General features: G+C 39.0%; 1 protein-coding gene across 1 annotated transcript in view; it reads right to left on the bottom strand.

Annotated features, from left to right (window-relative positions):
* The window catches only part of PI4K2B (phosphatidylinositol 4-kinase type 2 beta), a 33,951-nt gene that overhangs the window by 15,337 nt on the left and 4,157 nt on the right, over positions 1–14,457 (bottom strand). Inside the window, exons 3-6 of the mRNA XM_049790232.1 lie at positions 10,888–10,982; positions 8,312–8,448; positions 4,951–5,151; positions 4,077–4,208 (exon numbers count right to left, since the gene is read on the bottom strand). Coding sequence (XP_049646189.1) covers positions 4,077–4,208; positions 4,951–5,151; positions 8,312–8,448; positions 10,888–10,982 — 565 coding nt within the window. The remainder of the gene's footprint in view (positions 1–4,076; positions 4,209–4,950; positions 5,152–8,311; positions 8,449–10,887; positions 10,983–14,457) is intronic.

The following is a 14,457-nucleotide window of genomic DNA, read 5'->3' as shown; positions in this document are numbered from 1 at the left end:
CCTTCTCATGGTGTAAAACTTTAATGATTGCCTGGAGGTTTCTTCTAAAGCACTTCTAATTAAGGCCAAGTATTCATAAATATGGAATAATATCTTCCTTTAATCACACACAGTTCAACCTATCTAAGGAATAACAGACCTTGTGGAAATTTCTATACTTTCTGCTTGCTCGGAGTCAAGTTAAAAAATGTTTTACCATGAATTTCTACTCAATTCTTTCATCTTGATAAATGCATAGCAAGAACAAAATAACAAGACTGCAGGTCAAGTATACTTAACTATTAAATATACATGCATTAATGCCTTATGCTCTTTCTAGACAGCCCTTCACACCCTTATTTAGTTGTTAATTATCCTGTCAGTATATCTGAAACTGAGAAGAAAAAGAATCCAATGTAATGAGTAAACTATAATTACTGACCCTTCACTATGTGTCAGCAAAACAAATTGTTTGAGATGAATTTCTTCCTATAATCCTCACATTAACCCCAAGAAAAATTTTTTGGTTTTGTCTTATTTAGTTTGGGTCTTTTGCCTACACCATGAAGTGCTCAGGGGCTGTACTGAAGGTGCTCAGGGAACCAGGAAGTACTGGGGATCCAACCTGAGATTCCAACCTGTTGACTATTTCTCCTGTCTCAGAGGTCAAATTCACCAAGCTTCTTTTATAGAAATTAGTGCTGGAGGGTAAAGAAAGGAAATTAAAGTGCTAATCAAATGTCTGCCCAAAAACAAAAGCCCAGGCCCAGATGGATTCACGAATTAATTCTTTCAAACCTTTCAAGAGGAACTACTACCTGCCAACTCTTTCATGAAATCAAAAAATGGGAACACTTCAAAATAGCTTTTATGAAGACAAAATCACCTTGATACTTAAACCAGACAGAGATGCTGCCAAAAAAGAAAATTACACACCAATATCCCTGATGAACATGATGCAAAGATCCTCAACAAAATCCTGGCAAATAGGATCCAATGCATCATCAAGAAGATCATTCACTATGATCAAGTAGGGTTTAAACCCAGGAATTCAAGGATGGTTTAACATCCAGAAATCTATCAACATAATACTCAACATCAACAACAAGAAAAATAAAAATCACATGATCGTATCAATAGACACAGAGAAAGCATTTGATAGGGTCCAACATTCTTGATAAAAAAAAAAAAAAACTTTCAGCAAGATGGGATGAAAGGAACCTTTCTCATATAGTTAAGGACATCTACCACAAGCCAATGGCAAATATTATCCTCAATGGAGAAAAACTAAAACCCTTTCCTCCAAATTCTGGTATAAGACAAGGCTGTCATCTTTCACCACTCCTATTCAATATAGTACTGGAAGTACTTGCTATAGCAATTAGGCAAGAAAAAGATATCAAGGTAATCCAGATAAGAAAGGAAGAAGTCAAGCTCTCACTGTTCGCAGATGACATGATACTCTACTTAGAAAACCCTACAGACTCTACCAAAAAGCTTCTAGAAGCAATAGATTCATATAGCAATGTGGCAGGCTACAAAATTAACACACAGAAATCAATGGCCTTTTTATATACCAATAATGATAAGGGAAGAAATGGACATTAAGAAAACAACCCCATTCATATTAGTGTCACACAAACTCAAATATCTTGGAGTCAACTTGACTAAAGACGTGAAGGACCTATACAAAGAAACTATAAAACACTGCTACAAAAAAATAAGAGAGGACACGTGGAAATAGAAACACATACCCTGCTTGTGGATTGGCAGGATTAACATCATTAAAATGGCAATACTCCATTGTACAGATTTAATGCAGGGGTCTCAAACTTGAAGCCCGCGGGCCGTTTGCGGCCCTCCGTACATTATTTTGTGGCCTTGTGGCCGGCCTTCAAATATCGCAGTATTCGCGATTATTCGCTTACTGAATAATTGCAATAAAAATTGCATTAGTAAGAAAAATATCGCATTAAACATTCACATACCTTGAGAAGTTCCGTTTGGGGTATGCAAATGTTTAATGTGATTTTTTTCTTACTAATGCGATTTTTTTATTGCGAATATTTGGTAAGCAAAATCCCTTATGCGGCCCTGCCTCACCCCAACTTTGCCTCCTGCGGCCCCCAGGTAAATTGAGTTTGAGACCCCTGATTAATGCGATCCCTCTAAAGATACCCATGACATTCTTCAAAGAAGTGGATCAAACTCTTCTGAAATTCATTTGGAACAATAAAGACCCTCGAATAGCTAAAGCAATCCTTGGGAAAAGGAATATGGGAGGCATTACTTTCCCCAACTTTGAACTGTATTACAAAGCACTAGTTATCAAAACAGCATGGTATTGGAATAAAGACAGACTCTCACATCAGTGGAATAGGCTAGAGTACTCAGAGAATGTTCCCCAGACAAGCAATCACCTAATTTTTGATAAAGGAGCAAGAAATCCTAAATGCGATAGGGAAAGCCTCTTCATTATTAACACAACTGGTTAGCCACTTTCAAAAAAGCTAACTTAGACCCCAGCAAACATCATGTAAGAAGATAAAATCCAAATGGATTAAAGACCTTAATATCAGACTTGAAACCATAAGGTATAAGAACAACACGTAGGTAAAACACTCCATGACATTGAGACTAAAGGCATCTTCAAGGAGGAAACTGCACTCTCCAAACAAGTGGAAACAGAGATAAAGAGAGGGAAAATAAACTGAGAAGCTTCTGCACCTCAAAGGAAACAGTACCCAGGATACAAGAGCCACCCACTGATTGGGAGAAACTATTCACCCAATACCCATCAGATAAAGGGTTAATATACAAAATATACAAGGCACTGACAGAACTTTACAAGAAAAAAACATCTAATCCCATCAAAAAATGGGGAGAAGAAATGGACAGACACTGACAAAAAAAATACAAATGGCCAAAAGGCACATGAAAAAATGCTCCATATCACTAATCATCAGGGAGATGCAAATCAAAACAACTGAGGTACCATCTCACACCATAGAGATTGGCACACATCACAAAGAATGAGAACAAGCAGTGTTGGTGGGGATGTGGAGAGAAAGGTACTCTTATCCACTGCTGGTGGGAATGCCGTCTAGTCCAACCTTTATGAAAAGCGATATGGAGATTCCTCCAAAAACTGGAAATTGAGCTCCCATATGATCCAGCTATACCACTTCTAGATCCCTAGGAATACAAAAAAACAATACAAAAATTCCTTCCTCACATCTATATTCACTGCAGCATTATTTACAATAGCAGACTCTGGAAACAACCAAGATGCCCTTCAATAGATGAATGGCTAATGAAACTGTGGTACATATACACAATGGAATATTTTATGCTGAGTGAAATAAGTCAGAGGGAGAGAGATAGATGCAGAATAGTCTCACTCATCTATAGGTTTTAAGAAAAATAAAAGACATTTTTGCAATAATTCTCAGAGACAGATGGAGAAGTGCTGGAAGGCCCAGCTCACAACATGAAGCTCACCACAAAGAGTGGTGAGTGCAGTTAGAGAAATAACTATACTGAGAACTATCATAACAATGTGAATGAATGAGGGAAGTAGAAAGCTTGTCTAGAGTACAAGCGGGGGTGGGGTGGGGAGGAGGGAGACTTGGGACAGTGGTGGTGAGAATGTTGCAGTGGTGAAGGGGGGTATTCTTTACATGACTGAAACCCAACTACAATCATATTTGTAATCAAGGTGTTTAAATAAAGATATTAATAAAAAAAAAAAGAATTTGCCCCACCCCAGTTACCTGGTAGGAGGCTGAGAATAAAGCTTAGGTCTGACTCATAACCTATGCTTTTTACCACTGCTTTGTAAAGTCTAAGAGGCAGCATCCTTTGGAAAGCATTTCTCCTTACTCTACCCTGGATTAGCTAACCCCTGTCTACCTTCACTGGCTCCTTGAGCTTAATCATTCAACCGCTTTATCAGAGGCACTGAGATGGTTTACTCTTAAGTTCCTTGAAGATGAAAAGACTGATAATCAGAGACTACAGCAGAAAGCCTAAAAGGAAGGAGGCTAAGGCAAGAAATGCTAGATTGCATCCCACATAAATCTCACCAAAGCCCTTACCTTAGGAGGAAGTCCTATGCGATGAAATTTTCTACCTACTTTCGGAACCTTCTGTAAAGCATACTTCTTGCCCCTGGATTTTGCACGATCAATTGCACTGTAGTTAAATGTCTCACTGACAAGCCAAACCACCTAGAAACCAAGGTTAGGAAAATAAGTCAGTAGAAATCCCATTATAGTATTTTATTCAACTATGCCATGAAATTTTAATGCTGTAAATCAGGAAAGTTCAATCCTACCTATACCAACTAAATGCCCAAGAAGCAATACAAAGGACTTTGTCAAGTGGGTGAAATGACATAACTTTTCATTTTGAGATAAGTGGTCAAAGACTTGCCAGAGGAGGAAAGAAGTGACATTTGTGAAATGTAGAGTTAGGACCAAATACTCTGAAGAATTCTTCAGGGTAAAATTTGAAAGACTAAACAGAACATCATAGTCTTCAGAGCACATTGGTTCTCTCTGCCTTTCAGAGAATTTTAGATCTTGAGACCTTTCTGTTTGCGCATTCTCCTCTTTCTGAACTTTTAGCTCAGCGAACTTGAGCAAGAGAAATAACCTTAGGTCTCCCCAAGGTCATTTTATAAATTGTTAATGACTCTATGTAACTAAATTATGAGGATCCACTTCAGCTATCATTAAAAATATCATTGGGCCAGAGAACTCTAGTTTAAGGGGCTACAGCTTAAGGTTCTGCATGCAAGAGGTCCAGAGGCGGTTCCTCATCACCATGAAATCGCCCGAATACTTCCTAGAGCAACCCCTGAGCATTGCAAGTAGCCCAAAAATCAAAAAAGAAATAAATACTATGAAATGTTCACACACAAGTAGGCTGTACACCAGAAATACATGATTAGGACAATTTCTTCTTTACCCTGGTTTTCGGTACAATGCCTAGATGAAGCTTTTCATCGACGAGGGATGCCCCGACCTCGGAGAGGTAGCCTTGATTAGTAAGCAGGCAGCCCCTGCCAAAACAGCAAGGGCAGCAGACCTTGTGGACATATTTGGTCCATTTGGGGTTTAGATTTCCATAAGGTTCTTCTGACTTGGGTTTGAACACACCAAGAGTGACCTGTACAAGAAAAAAAAAAAAAAAAGAGTAGAAATTTCATTAGATGACTAGTTAGTATACAGAGTGAGCATTTTATAAAGCATATGCAGAAACTTGCCCCTCCTTTTTGGTTTCCGTGTCACACACACCTGGTGGTCTCAAGGCTCACTCCTAGCTCTGTGTACAGGGATTATTCCTAGCAGAGCTTGGAGGACCATGTGGAGTGTTAGGGACTGAACCTGGGTTGGCCATGTGCAAGGCAAGCCCCTACCTGCTGCACTATCACTCCAGCCCCATAATCAACTTCATTCCCGTAAAGATTTGGGCAAAACTCTTGATTCTGAGAATTTGGGATCCATCCAGTGTTGGCCACATGCAAGGCAAATGCCCTACTGCTGTTTGTTCCGGCTCCATAAATTTGAAATATTCTTCCATTTATTATGTCAACAACACAAAATCTATTCTGGGAATGGCATTTTCAAAGTGCTTGAAGAGACTCTGGTAAAGATGAGATGATGAGGACAAGGTTCCAAGAGTCTTGCCCAGGTCCACTTGGATTGACTATTGGGCTCCCAGTAATCTTGAAACATGTAAAAACACAAAACAAAACAAAACCCATATCGCTAGGTCTAACACTCTAGATCTCTAAAGTAAATAAATGATGTTTATCTCTATACTCTACACTAGAGGTACATCCTAACTGAGCAGGGTCTATTAGGGCTAACATCCCAAGTACTTAGAAATGTAAGTACTCAAATACGTAACAGCAGATGTCCATGCAACTGCTAATATATTCCGTAACCAAAAAAATCTTGAAATACAACATTAATAACAGATAATAGTAAACACCTATGTTCTGAGATGTTTCTACCTCAGCTTCTCTTTCTTTTTCCTATTTTCATTTGGGTACCATGACTTATAATACTGTTAATCGTCTCATAGACACACTGTCCCAATCCCACACTCACCTGCTTCTCACCCCACCAACATCCTAGGAACCCTTCTACCAACACTTTATACTACTGTGAACTCAGTTCTGCAGATTAAACTGTTCAGCTCTGATACCTTTGATCATCTGTGGTTCCTTCACTGTTTCTTTGTATTCCACATATGGGAGATTTTTTAATGATTATGAAGGTAGTGACAACTACACACATATAGAATAAAACTAAACTGAAATTCCATAAAATTATAGATAAATTAATAAATTATTTTTTCAAAACTATGTATTTTTTACAGATATATAAATTTGAATTTTTATTTATTTATTTATTTATTTATTTATTTATTTATTTATTTATTTTGGTTTTAGGGCCACACCCGGCAGCACTCAGAAGTCACTCCTGGCAGGCTTGGGGGACCATATGGGATGCCAGGAATCAAACCGGGATCTGTCCAGTTTTGTTTTCTGTGGCCACACCAGTAGTACTAAGGGTCACTCCTCTGTGGTATCTGGAGGACCAAACAGTGCCAGAGGTGACACCCGAGACCCTTGGATGTATAAGTACGCCCTCCAATCCTTTGAATCTTCTCCCAGTCTTTTTTTCAATTAACAATTATATTTTTAATTTTTTTTTTATTTTGCCTTTGAACCACACACTGTGATGCTTAGGGTTTACTCCTGGTTCTGCACTCGGGGAACATTCCTGGTCAATGCTTGGGAGAGTAGTAATAGGGATGGGACCCAAGTCAGATGCAGGCAAGACACATACATGCCTTACCTACTGTAGTATCTCTCTAGTTCAATTAACCAATTTTGTTTTGCTTTATAGTCACAAAACAAAAATAACATGCCTAGGGGTTACTCCTGACTCTGCACTCAGGAATCACTTCTGTAGGTGCTCGTGCTCAGAGGACCGACCATAAGGGATGCCAGGGACTGAACCTGGGTCAGCTGCATGCAAGGTAAGCACCCTACCTGCTATACTATTGCTCTGGCCCCATTAACCAGTTTTTAATAACTACTCACTTCTTATATATAAGTTTGTTCATGGAGAACTAAAATTTTATAATCTCTTACTGAACTCATAAAATATTTCATATGTAAATTAGTGGCTGAATTATCCTTAGATAAGAAAATCTATTTTTAAGTATATACTTTATAATATAACAAAACCTGTTACTAGTGAAAAAAATTAATGAAACTCTTAATTAAGAAATCAAGCTTGAATAAAGATTGAGATTGATGTTACCCACATATAATTAAATTTTAAAAGAACTTAAAATACATTTTCAATCTTTTCAAATTAAATACTCATGAAATTTTAATCTTTAAAAAATAAACTATTGATTCTACATTCACGAGACTTTAAAAAATAATAGTACTCTTTTCTGCTCCAGAATTATATACTTTTTTTTTTTTTTTGTGGTTTTTGGGTCACACCTGGCAGTGCTCAGGGGTTATTCCTGGATCCAGGCTCAGAAATTGCTCCTGGCAGGCACGGGGGACCATATGGGACGCTGGGATTCGAACTGATGACCTTCTGCATGAGAGGCAAACGCCTTACCTCCATACTATCTCTCCGGCCCCATATACTCTTACTTCATTTTACTTTGTCACTTTGTTTTGTTTTGTTGTTTTTTGGGCCACACCCAGAGATCCTTAGGGGCTACTCCTGGCTCTGTGCTCAGAAATTGCTCCTAGCTCTTGGGACCATGAGATGCCGGGATCAAACCCCTATGGAAGGCAAACGTCCTACTGCTTTTCTACCCCACCCCCCGTCACATTTTTAATCCTTCACACTTGACTTTCTAAGCTTTCTCTTTAAGATATAATGGTAAAAAAATATATAGAAAACATTGTTCAAAGGACAAAAAATGCCTTAGAATTACATTAAACAGTTTTGGGAACTTCGACTTTTATTCGGCTTGAGTGATACTGTTAAGGACTTACTGAAAAGCGAGAACTTTTGAATACAAATTCAATAAATCTAGTAGCAAATGCAAGTGTACAATAAATACTTGAAACCAAATATTAAAATAACAGAAAGCTGGCTTACAATATATACCGCTATTTTTAAGATGCGGAGTGCTAAGTAAAAAATAAACTGACCCTAATTTTTGAAAAGAGGGTGCAATTAGATTTACCAGGGAAATGTCTTCAGAAATTCACAATGACTTCACATTTAAAATAGTTTCCCAAACTTTCTATTTATATAAAGGAGGACTATGAAAATCTCACCCTCTTAGGATCCTTCACAAAGTAACTTCCACTTGAACCTTGAGAGATTCTTTCTGGAAAAACTCCAAATTCTATTGCTTGCTCTGCTTTCAATATAACAGCAGCAAATTCTGTATCGTTCGAGAATGAATTCAACTCTGTATTAAGAAAGTTTAAATTAATATAGAATATGAAGAAGGAAGATCAGCTACATGATAGGACTTAGAATCCTGAATTAACTTAGAAGTGTTTGAATATGAAGATGAAGAAAAACTGCCAGGAGAGTAAATCATGATCACTGTTTTTCGTTTGCAAACAAAAAATACAATCCACCATACTCCAGGGTAGAGTGGTAACTAAGAATGAGGGAGGCAGATACCATATTGTTTACATGTGAGGTCCTGGGCTTGATCCCTTCCAGCACTGCACACAATAAAGTACAGCACATGACTGGTTTGTCTGAATATATGCCCTGCTGCTCAATAAGCACAAGTGTCCTTTTATGGACTGCAGATATGTCCCCTCCACCATCTAAAGCCCTGCACCCCCCCCCCAGTGATTGTTATCAGGAGGTGGGGTATCTGAGAGGTGCTCAGGAGGGTGGGAACCCTGAGATGAGATTAGTGCTCAGTTCCCCGCTTCTGTTTATCAGCACTGATGACTCCCAAATTTCTATCTCAAGCCTGGACTTCAGACTGAACCCCAAAATACTGAACTCAACATCTCCATTAAGTAATTAATGGCAGTTCAAACCACCCAAAAGCCAATTTTTCACTTTTTTAAACACCACCTCTTTCTTTTTCTTTTCTCTTTACTTTTTTTTTTTTTTGCTGATTTGTTTTTGGGCCACACCTAGCAGTGCTCAGGACTTAATCCTGGCTCTGAGCTGAGAGGTTATTCCTGGAAGGGCACAGGGAAATTTATGGGGTGCCAAAGATCGAAGCCAGGTCAGCCACATGCAAGGCACGTTGTGCCAGTTGTGTACTGTCACTCTGGCCCCTACTTTACGGATGACTTTTTCAGGTTTTTTTGTGTTTTTTGTTTTTTTGGCCACACCTGGTGACACTCAGGGATTACTCCTGGCTATGCACTCAGAAATCACCCCTGGCTTGCGAGCCCCTTTGGGACACCAGAGATCGAACCATGGTCCATCCTAGGTTAGCACCTGCAAGGCAAATGCCCTGCCCCCTGCACCACTGCTCCGGCCCCTTTAAGGATGACTTTGTGAACACTCCAATTCCAATTTTCCCTATTTTAGTAGCTCTCAACTCCAGAGCTTCTTAACCATGGAACTTTCATGATTTCCTAACTTGCAGTCCCAACATTCAATCCATCAGCAGTTCTGTGGCTCTATCTTAAGCCAATATCCAGTACGCACCCACCTCATCATCTCCATTCCTTCCATCAATCCAGGTCAAAATCAACTCTTGCCTGGAATTATAAGAGTCTCCTGAGAAGTCTCCCTCTCTACTCAATGCTGTATTGCCTTCTCGGCACTCAACAGAAACACAACAGCAATCCTCTTAAAACGTTAATAAGTCAGACCTTTTGTATAGAAAAATCCATTAGTTTCCATCTCACTCAGAGAAAAAGTCCAAGTCCTAAGGGGATTGCCAAGATCCCGTCCAATCTCAATGGTCTCCACTTAATTTTTCTGGCAAGCACTTACCACCTTTACATATTGCATAAATTATTTATTTTGTGAGCTTCAAGAAGACAAGTATTTCCCTACTATATGCCCAGAACTTTTTCAGTTCCTGGAACATAATAAGCACTCAATAAACACTTGTTAGGTACAAAAACACTTGTTAGGTAAAATAATAATTCATCATTAAAGGTGCTAGATCAAAGATTACTCACATTTTGAGAAGCATCTAAAGGCTATAACATGTATTCTATATTATGAAAATTCAAAACGTAAACTTTCCTTAATCAAAACTTTGACTTAATCTAGGTAGAAATAAACTGACTACTATATTGAAATTTGCGCTGAGATAAATAAACAATACAATGGGACACTGAGTATAATGTATTTATTAAAAGAAAAAATAAACCCAGGTTTTAATCATGTCTATAATATGCTACTTCCAAAACAGCCTTGTTGATCCCTTGGAAATCTTTTAAAATGAAGGGAGGAATTTTGTAATTTTTTGTTTATTGTGTATCTCTAGCATCTGGAAAAGAAGTCAGGATTTAACAAATTACTCAATATTTCACTGAATAAATGAAATTTTATTTACATTCCAGAAAATACTAGTAATCATTATCATTTGTAAAATATTTTTTCCTTATGTTAGGGCTCTGAATAAAAGTTATTATATTTACCCCTTCCCCATCCTTGTTGTGCTTTCCATAGTCTTTGTCTTTGGGTCAAGGAGTTAAACACTTTGAGAAACAGATCACATCCCTTTCTTATACTCCTCTTTTAGTTTTGTTTGAAAGCAAATACAGAAACTTCTTTCTTTAGAAATAAACCTGTGGTTTTAGTCACTGTTCTAGAGCTGCCTGCAAAACAAAATATCTACTCTTTCTTCCAGGAGAAAACCTCTAAAATGACCAGAGATTCCTTCATGTCCCCCAAAATTTCTATTCTTCACCTTCTTCCATAGGAAAGGGCTTTCCAGCTTCCAGAATCTGACTGCCCTTCTGTGTCATGTCCCCATTTTTCAGTGTCACCAGAAAGCTTGGTCTCCTGCACACAGCAATCACAGCACAGAAAAGACACATCTCTCAGTCTCGACTTTACCAAAATAAGCAGCACCCTGGTGGACTAGACCATGGCTAGTTGTTTACAAGTCCTGGCACATTACTCACTCATACAGTCGGCTACACTTTTAGGCCATTCTTGGTCTTTCTCCTGCTGTACTTGAGCAGTTACTTCAGAAATTATATCCATACATGATAACTAGTAAATGTGAGCAAACTGTGGGTTAGACTTTGAGTTCATCATAGACCCTGCCTGTTACTCTCAGAGAGACCATGACCACACTCTGAGTTCTTCATTCAGTTTAACGAAAATTGGCTAAAAAATATTGTTATAAAATTGGTTAGCATGGTCTCAATCTTCTTTATTTTTTGTTGTTATTGTTGTTTTTGGGCCACACCCATCAGTATTCAGGGGTTACTACGGGCTCTGTGCTCAGGGCTCATTCATTCCTAGTGGTGCTTGGGGACCATATGGGATGCTGAGGATCAAACCCAGGACTGCTTCATGCAAGACCAATGCCCTAACTGCTGTGCTCCTCCCCTTCAAATCTCCTCACATTTCACCAGAAGTCCAACTCTGCCCTCTACCCATATATCCCCTGTATACACCTGGTCTCCTTCCAAGGATTAATTCTCATTCTTCCATAATGCCCCTTGACCATGATCATTAACAATACCGACAAAGCAGGGACCAGAGAGATAATACAGCAGTAGGGTTTTGCCTTGCACGCAACAGATCCAGGACAAACGGTGGTTCAAATCTTGGCATCCCATAGATCCCCATGTCTGCCAGGAGCGATTTCTGAGCACAGAGCCAGCAATAACCCAAGTGCTGCCAGGTATGACCCAAAAACCAAAACCAAAAACAAGAACAACAACTACAAAAAAAACACTACAATACCGACAAAGCAATCTAAATTCTTTTATGAAACTAATTCTAAAATATAATTCTAATTCTAATTCTAAAATATAATTATAATACTTGTTCTTTCTCTGATTTATCCCAAATAACTAAAGCAATGTATGGCACAGGCCAACTCTGCAACATTTTGAGAAATTTGTCACTTCTCAACAAACTAACCTCAACCACACCTAAGTGTCATTACTGGTCATTCATGAGATAGCATGGAAGTAAGGCAGAAGAATGGTGGTTCGAATCCTGGCATCCCATATGGTTCCCCCGTGCCTGTCAGGGGGCTATTTCTGAGCACAGAGCCAGGAGTAACCCTGAGCGCTGCTGGGTATGACCCAAAACAAAACAAAACAAAACAAAACAAAAATGGACTCTGTGTATGGTAACTTATCAAGTTCTTCTATATTTTACTTCTACTATTACTATCACCACCACCACCAACAACAACATTATGTTTGGGGACCACATCCCGCATTACTCAGGGCTCAATCCTGGCTCTGCACTCAAGAATTACTCCTGGTAAGACTTGGGTGACCATATGAGGTATCAGAGATGGAACCTGGGTCATAGGCCACATACAAGGCAAATGTCTTCCCCTTCTGCCATCTCTTTGGCCCCCATCAAATTCTTTGAAATATATCAATCAAAATGAGGGTTGTCTCACTGGCAGGTGAGAAGGAAAAACACACATAGCTGGTTCACAAATTTTGGAGCTCTGAACCAGCTCTGAGATTTCCAAGGTAAAATATTTATCTTTCATATATATATAATTAGAAGCCACTTCCTCTGAGAAGCCATTTCCTCATCTGAGAATACAAATCATTCATTGGTCACAACCACTGGTCAAACATTAACGTAAAGCATGCACTGACAAATACACAGTTGCTTGTGCTTTGGTATCTATGCCAATTTTAGAAATCTCTGGTTATTCTCTTATTATAAGGCTTTCCAACAATACTACTTAATGCTTCTGACATTGGGACCTTTAAGAAATCCTTTCTCTTATGAGGGGCATTGGTGGTGGGAAAGTTGCACTGGTGAAGGGGGTGCTCTTTTTATGACTGAAACACAACTACAAAATGTCTGTAATAATGGTGCTTACATGGGGCCAGAGAAATAAGCATGGAGGTAAGGCATTTGCCTTGCATGCAGAAGGACAGTGGTTCGAACCCCGGCATCCCATGTGGTTCCCCGAACCTGCCAGGAGCAATTTCAGAGCGTAGAGCCAGGAGTAACCCCTGTATGCTGCTGGATGTGATCCAAAAACCAAAAATAAAATAATAAAAATAAAAATATATTAAAAATAATGGTGCTTACATAAAGATATTATTTTTTTAAAAAAAAGAAAGAAATTACTCCTGGTGGGCTAAGGGGGCCATATGAGATCCGGGGATCAAACCCAGGTTGGCTGCATGCAAGGCAAGCACCTTACCCACTGTGCTAATGCTCCAGCCCTTCTGATTATACAACAGATTTTATCAACAAAAATTTATTTAAAAAGGGGGGCCAGACAGACAGCATGGAGGTAAAGTGTTTGCCTTTCATGCAGAAGGACGGTGGTTCGAATCCTGGCATCCCATATGGTCCCCCGTGCCTGCTAAGGGCGATTTCTGAGTATAGAGCCAGGAGTAACCCCTGAGTGCTGCCGGGTGTGACCCAAAAATTATTTAAAAAAGATTTTTATCAGATAAAAATAAATAAATTTTATCTGATTATTTTTCTTGATTATACAACACAGACTCAAAAACATTTTTAAACCATCTTTAAAAGTTTTTAAAAAGAAAAAGAAAAAAAGAAATCCTTTATCCTCTTTAAAGTATAAATAAAGGGGATGTGGCTCAGCAGAAAAGCACATATCTCATATATGTTGAAACCAGGGGTTCAATCTTTGGCAACACACACACACACACACACACACACACACACACACGATGATGGTAAATAAAAAAAAAAAAGTACTGTGTGGGCTGAAGAAGTAGAACAGCAAGTACAATGCTTTCTTTGCATATAAATGACCCAGGTTTGATCCTGGCATCCCATATGATCCTGAGGCCCACCAGGCATGATCTCTGAGAAGAGCCAGGACTAAGCTCTGAGCACAGCCACGTAAGGCCCCCAAAACAAAACAATACTCCCGGCTTCATAGAGATGGTTATGAATGCTGAAGCACACAGAACTATGCTCTACACATATCACACATAGGAACTTACCTTTATGAGCCTCCAATTTACTGATTAAAATGACCAAAGGATCAGGAATGCCACTAATGTTTCTTTGATATCAATCCAACAGCCTGTTATGGTTTATTCAGGTTCTGGCCCCAGTGAAATGTCGCACTCAAGATAACATACCAGTGACATTTTTCCACAGGCTAAAGTACACAAAGTTCTTGTTTACACAAACAAAATCCTAGGCAATGTTAATATTAATAGGAAAACAAGAGTGTCTTGGAAGGAGAGGAGCCTTTATGGAGACTGGCTGATTAAAAAAAAATAGGGGGCCGGGCGGTGGCGCTGGAGGTAAGGTGCCTGCCTTGCCTGCGCTAGCC

This window comes from Suncus etruscus, chromosome 16 (genome assembly GCF_024139225.1).
Source record: "Suncus etruscus isolate mSunEtr1 chromosome 16, mSunEtr1.pri.cur, whole genome shotgun sequence".
NCBI classification, from domain to species: domain Eukaryota; kingdom Metazoa; phylum Chordata; class Mammalia; order Eulipotyphla; family Soricidae; genus Suncus; species Suncus etruscus.
This window is presented reverse-complemented; position numbering and strand designations above follow the sequence as displayed.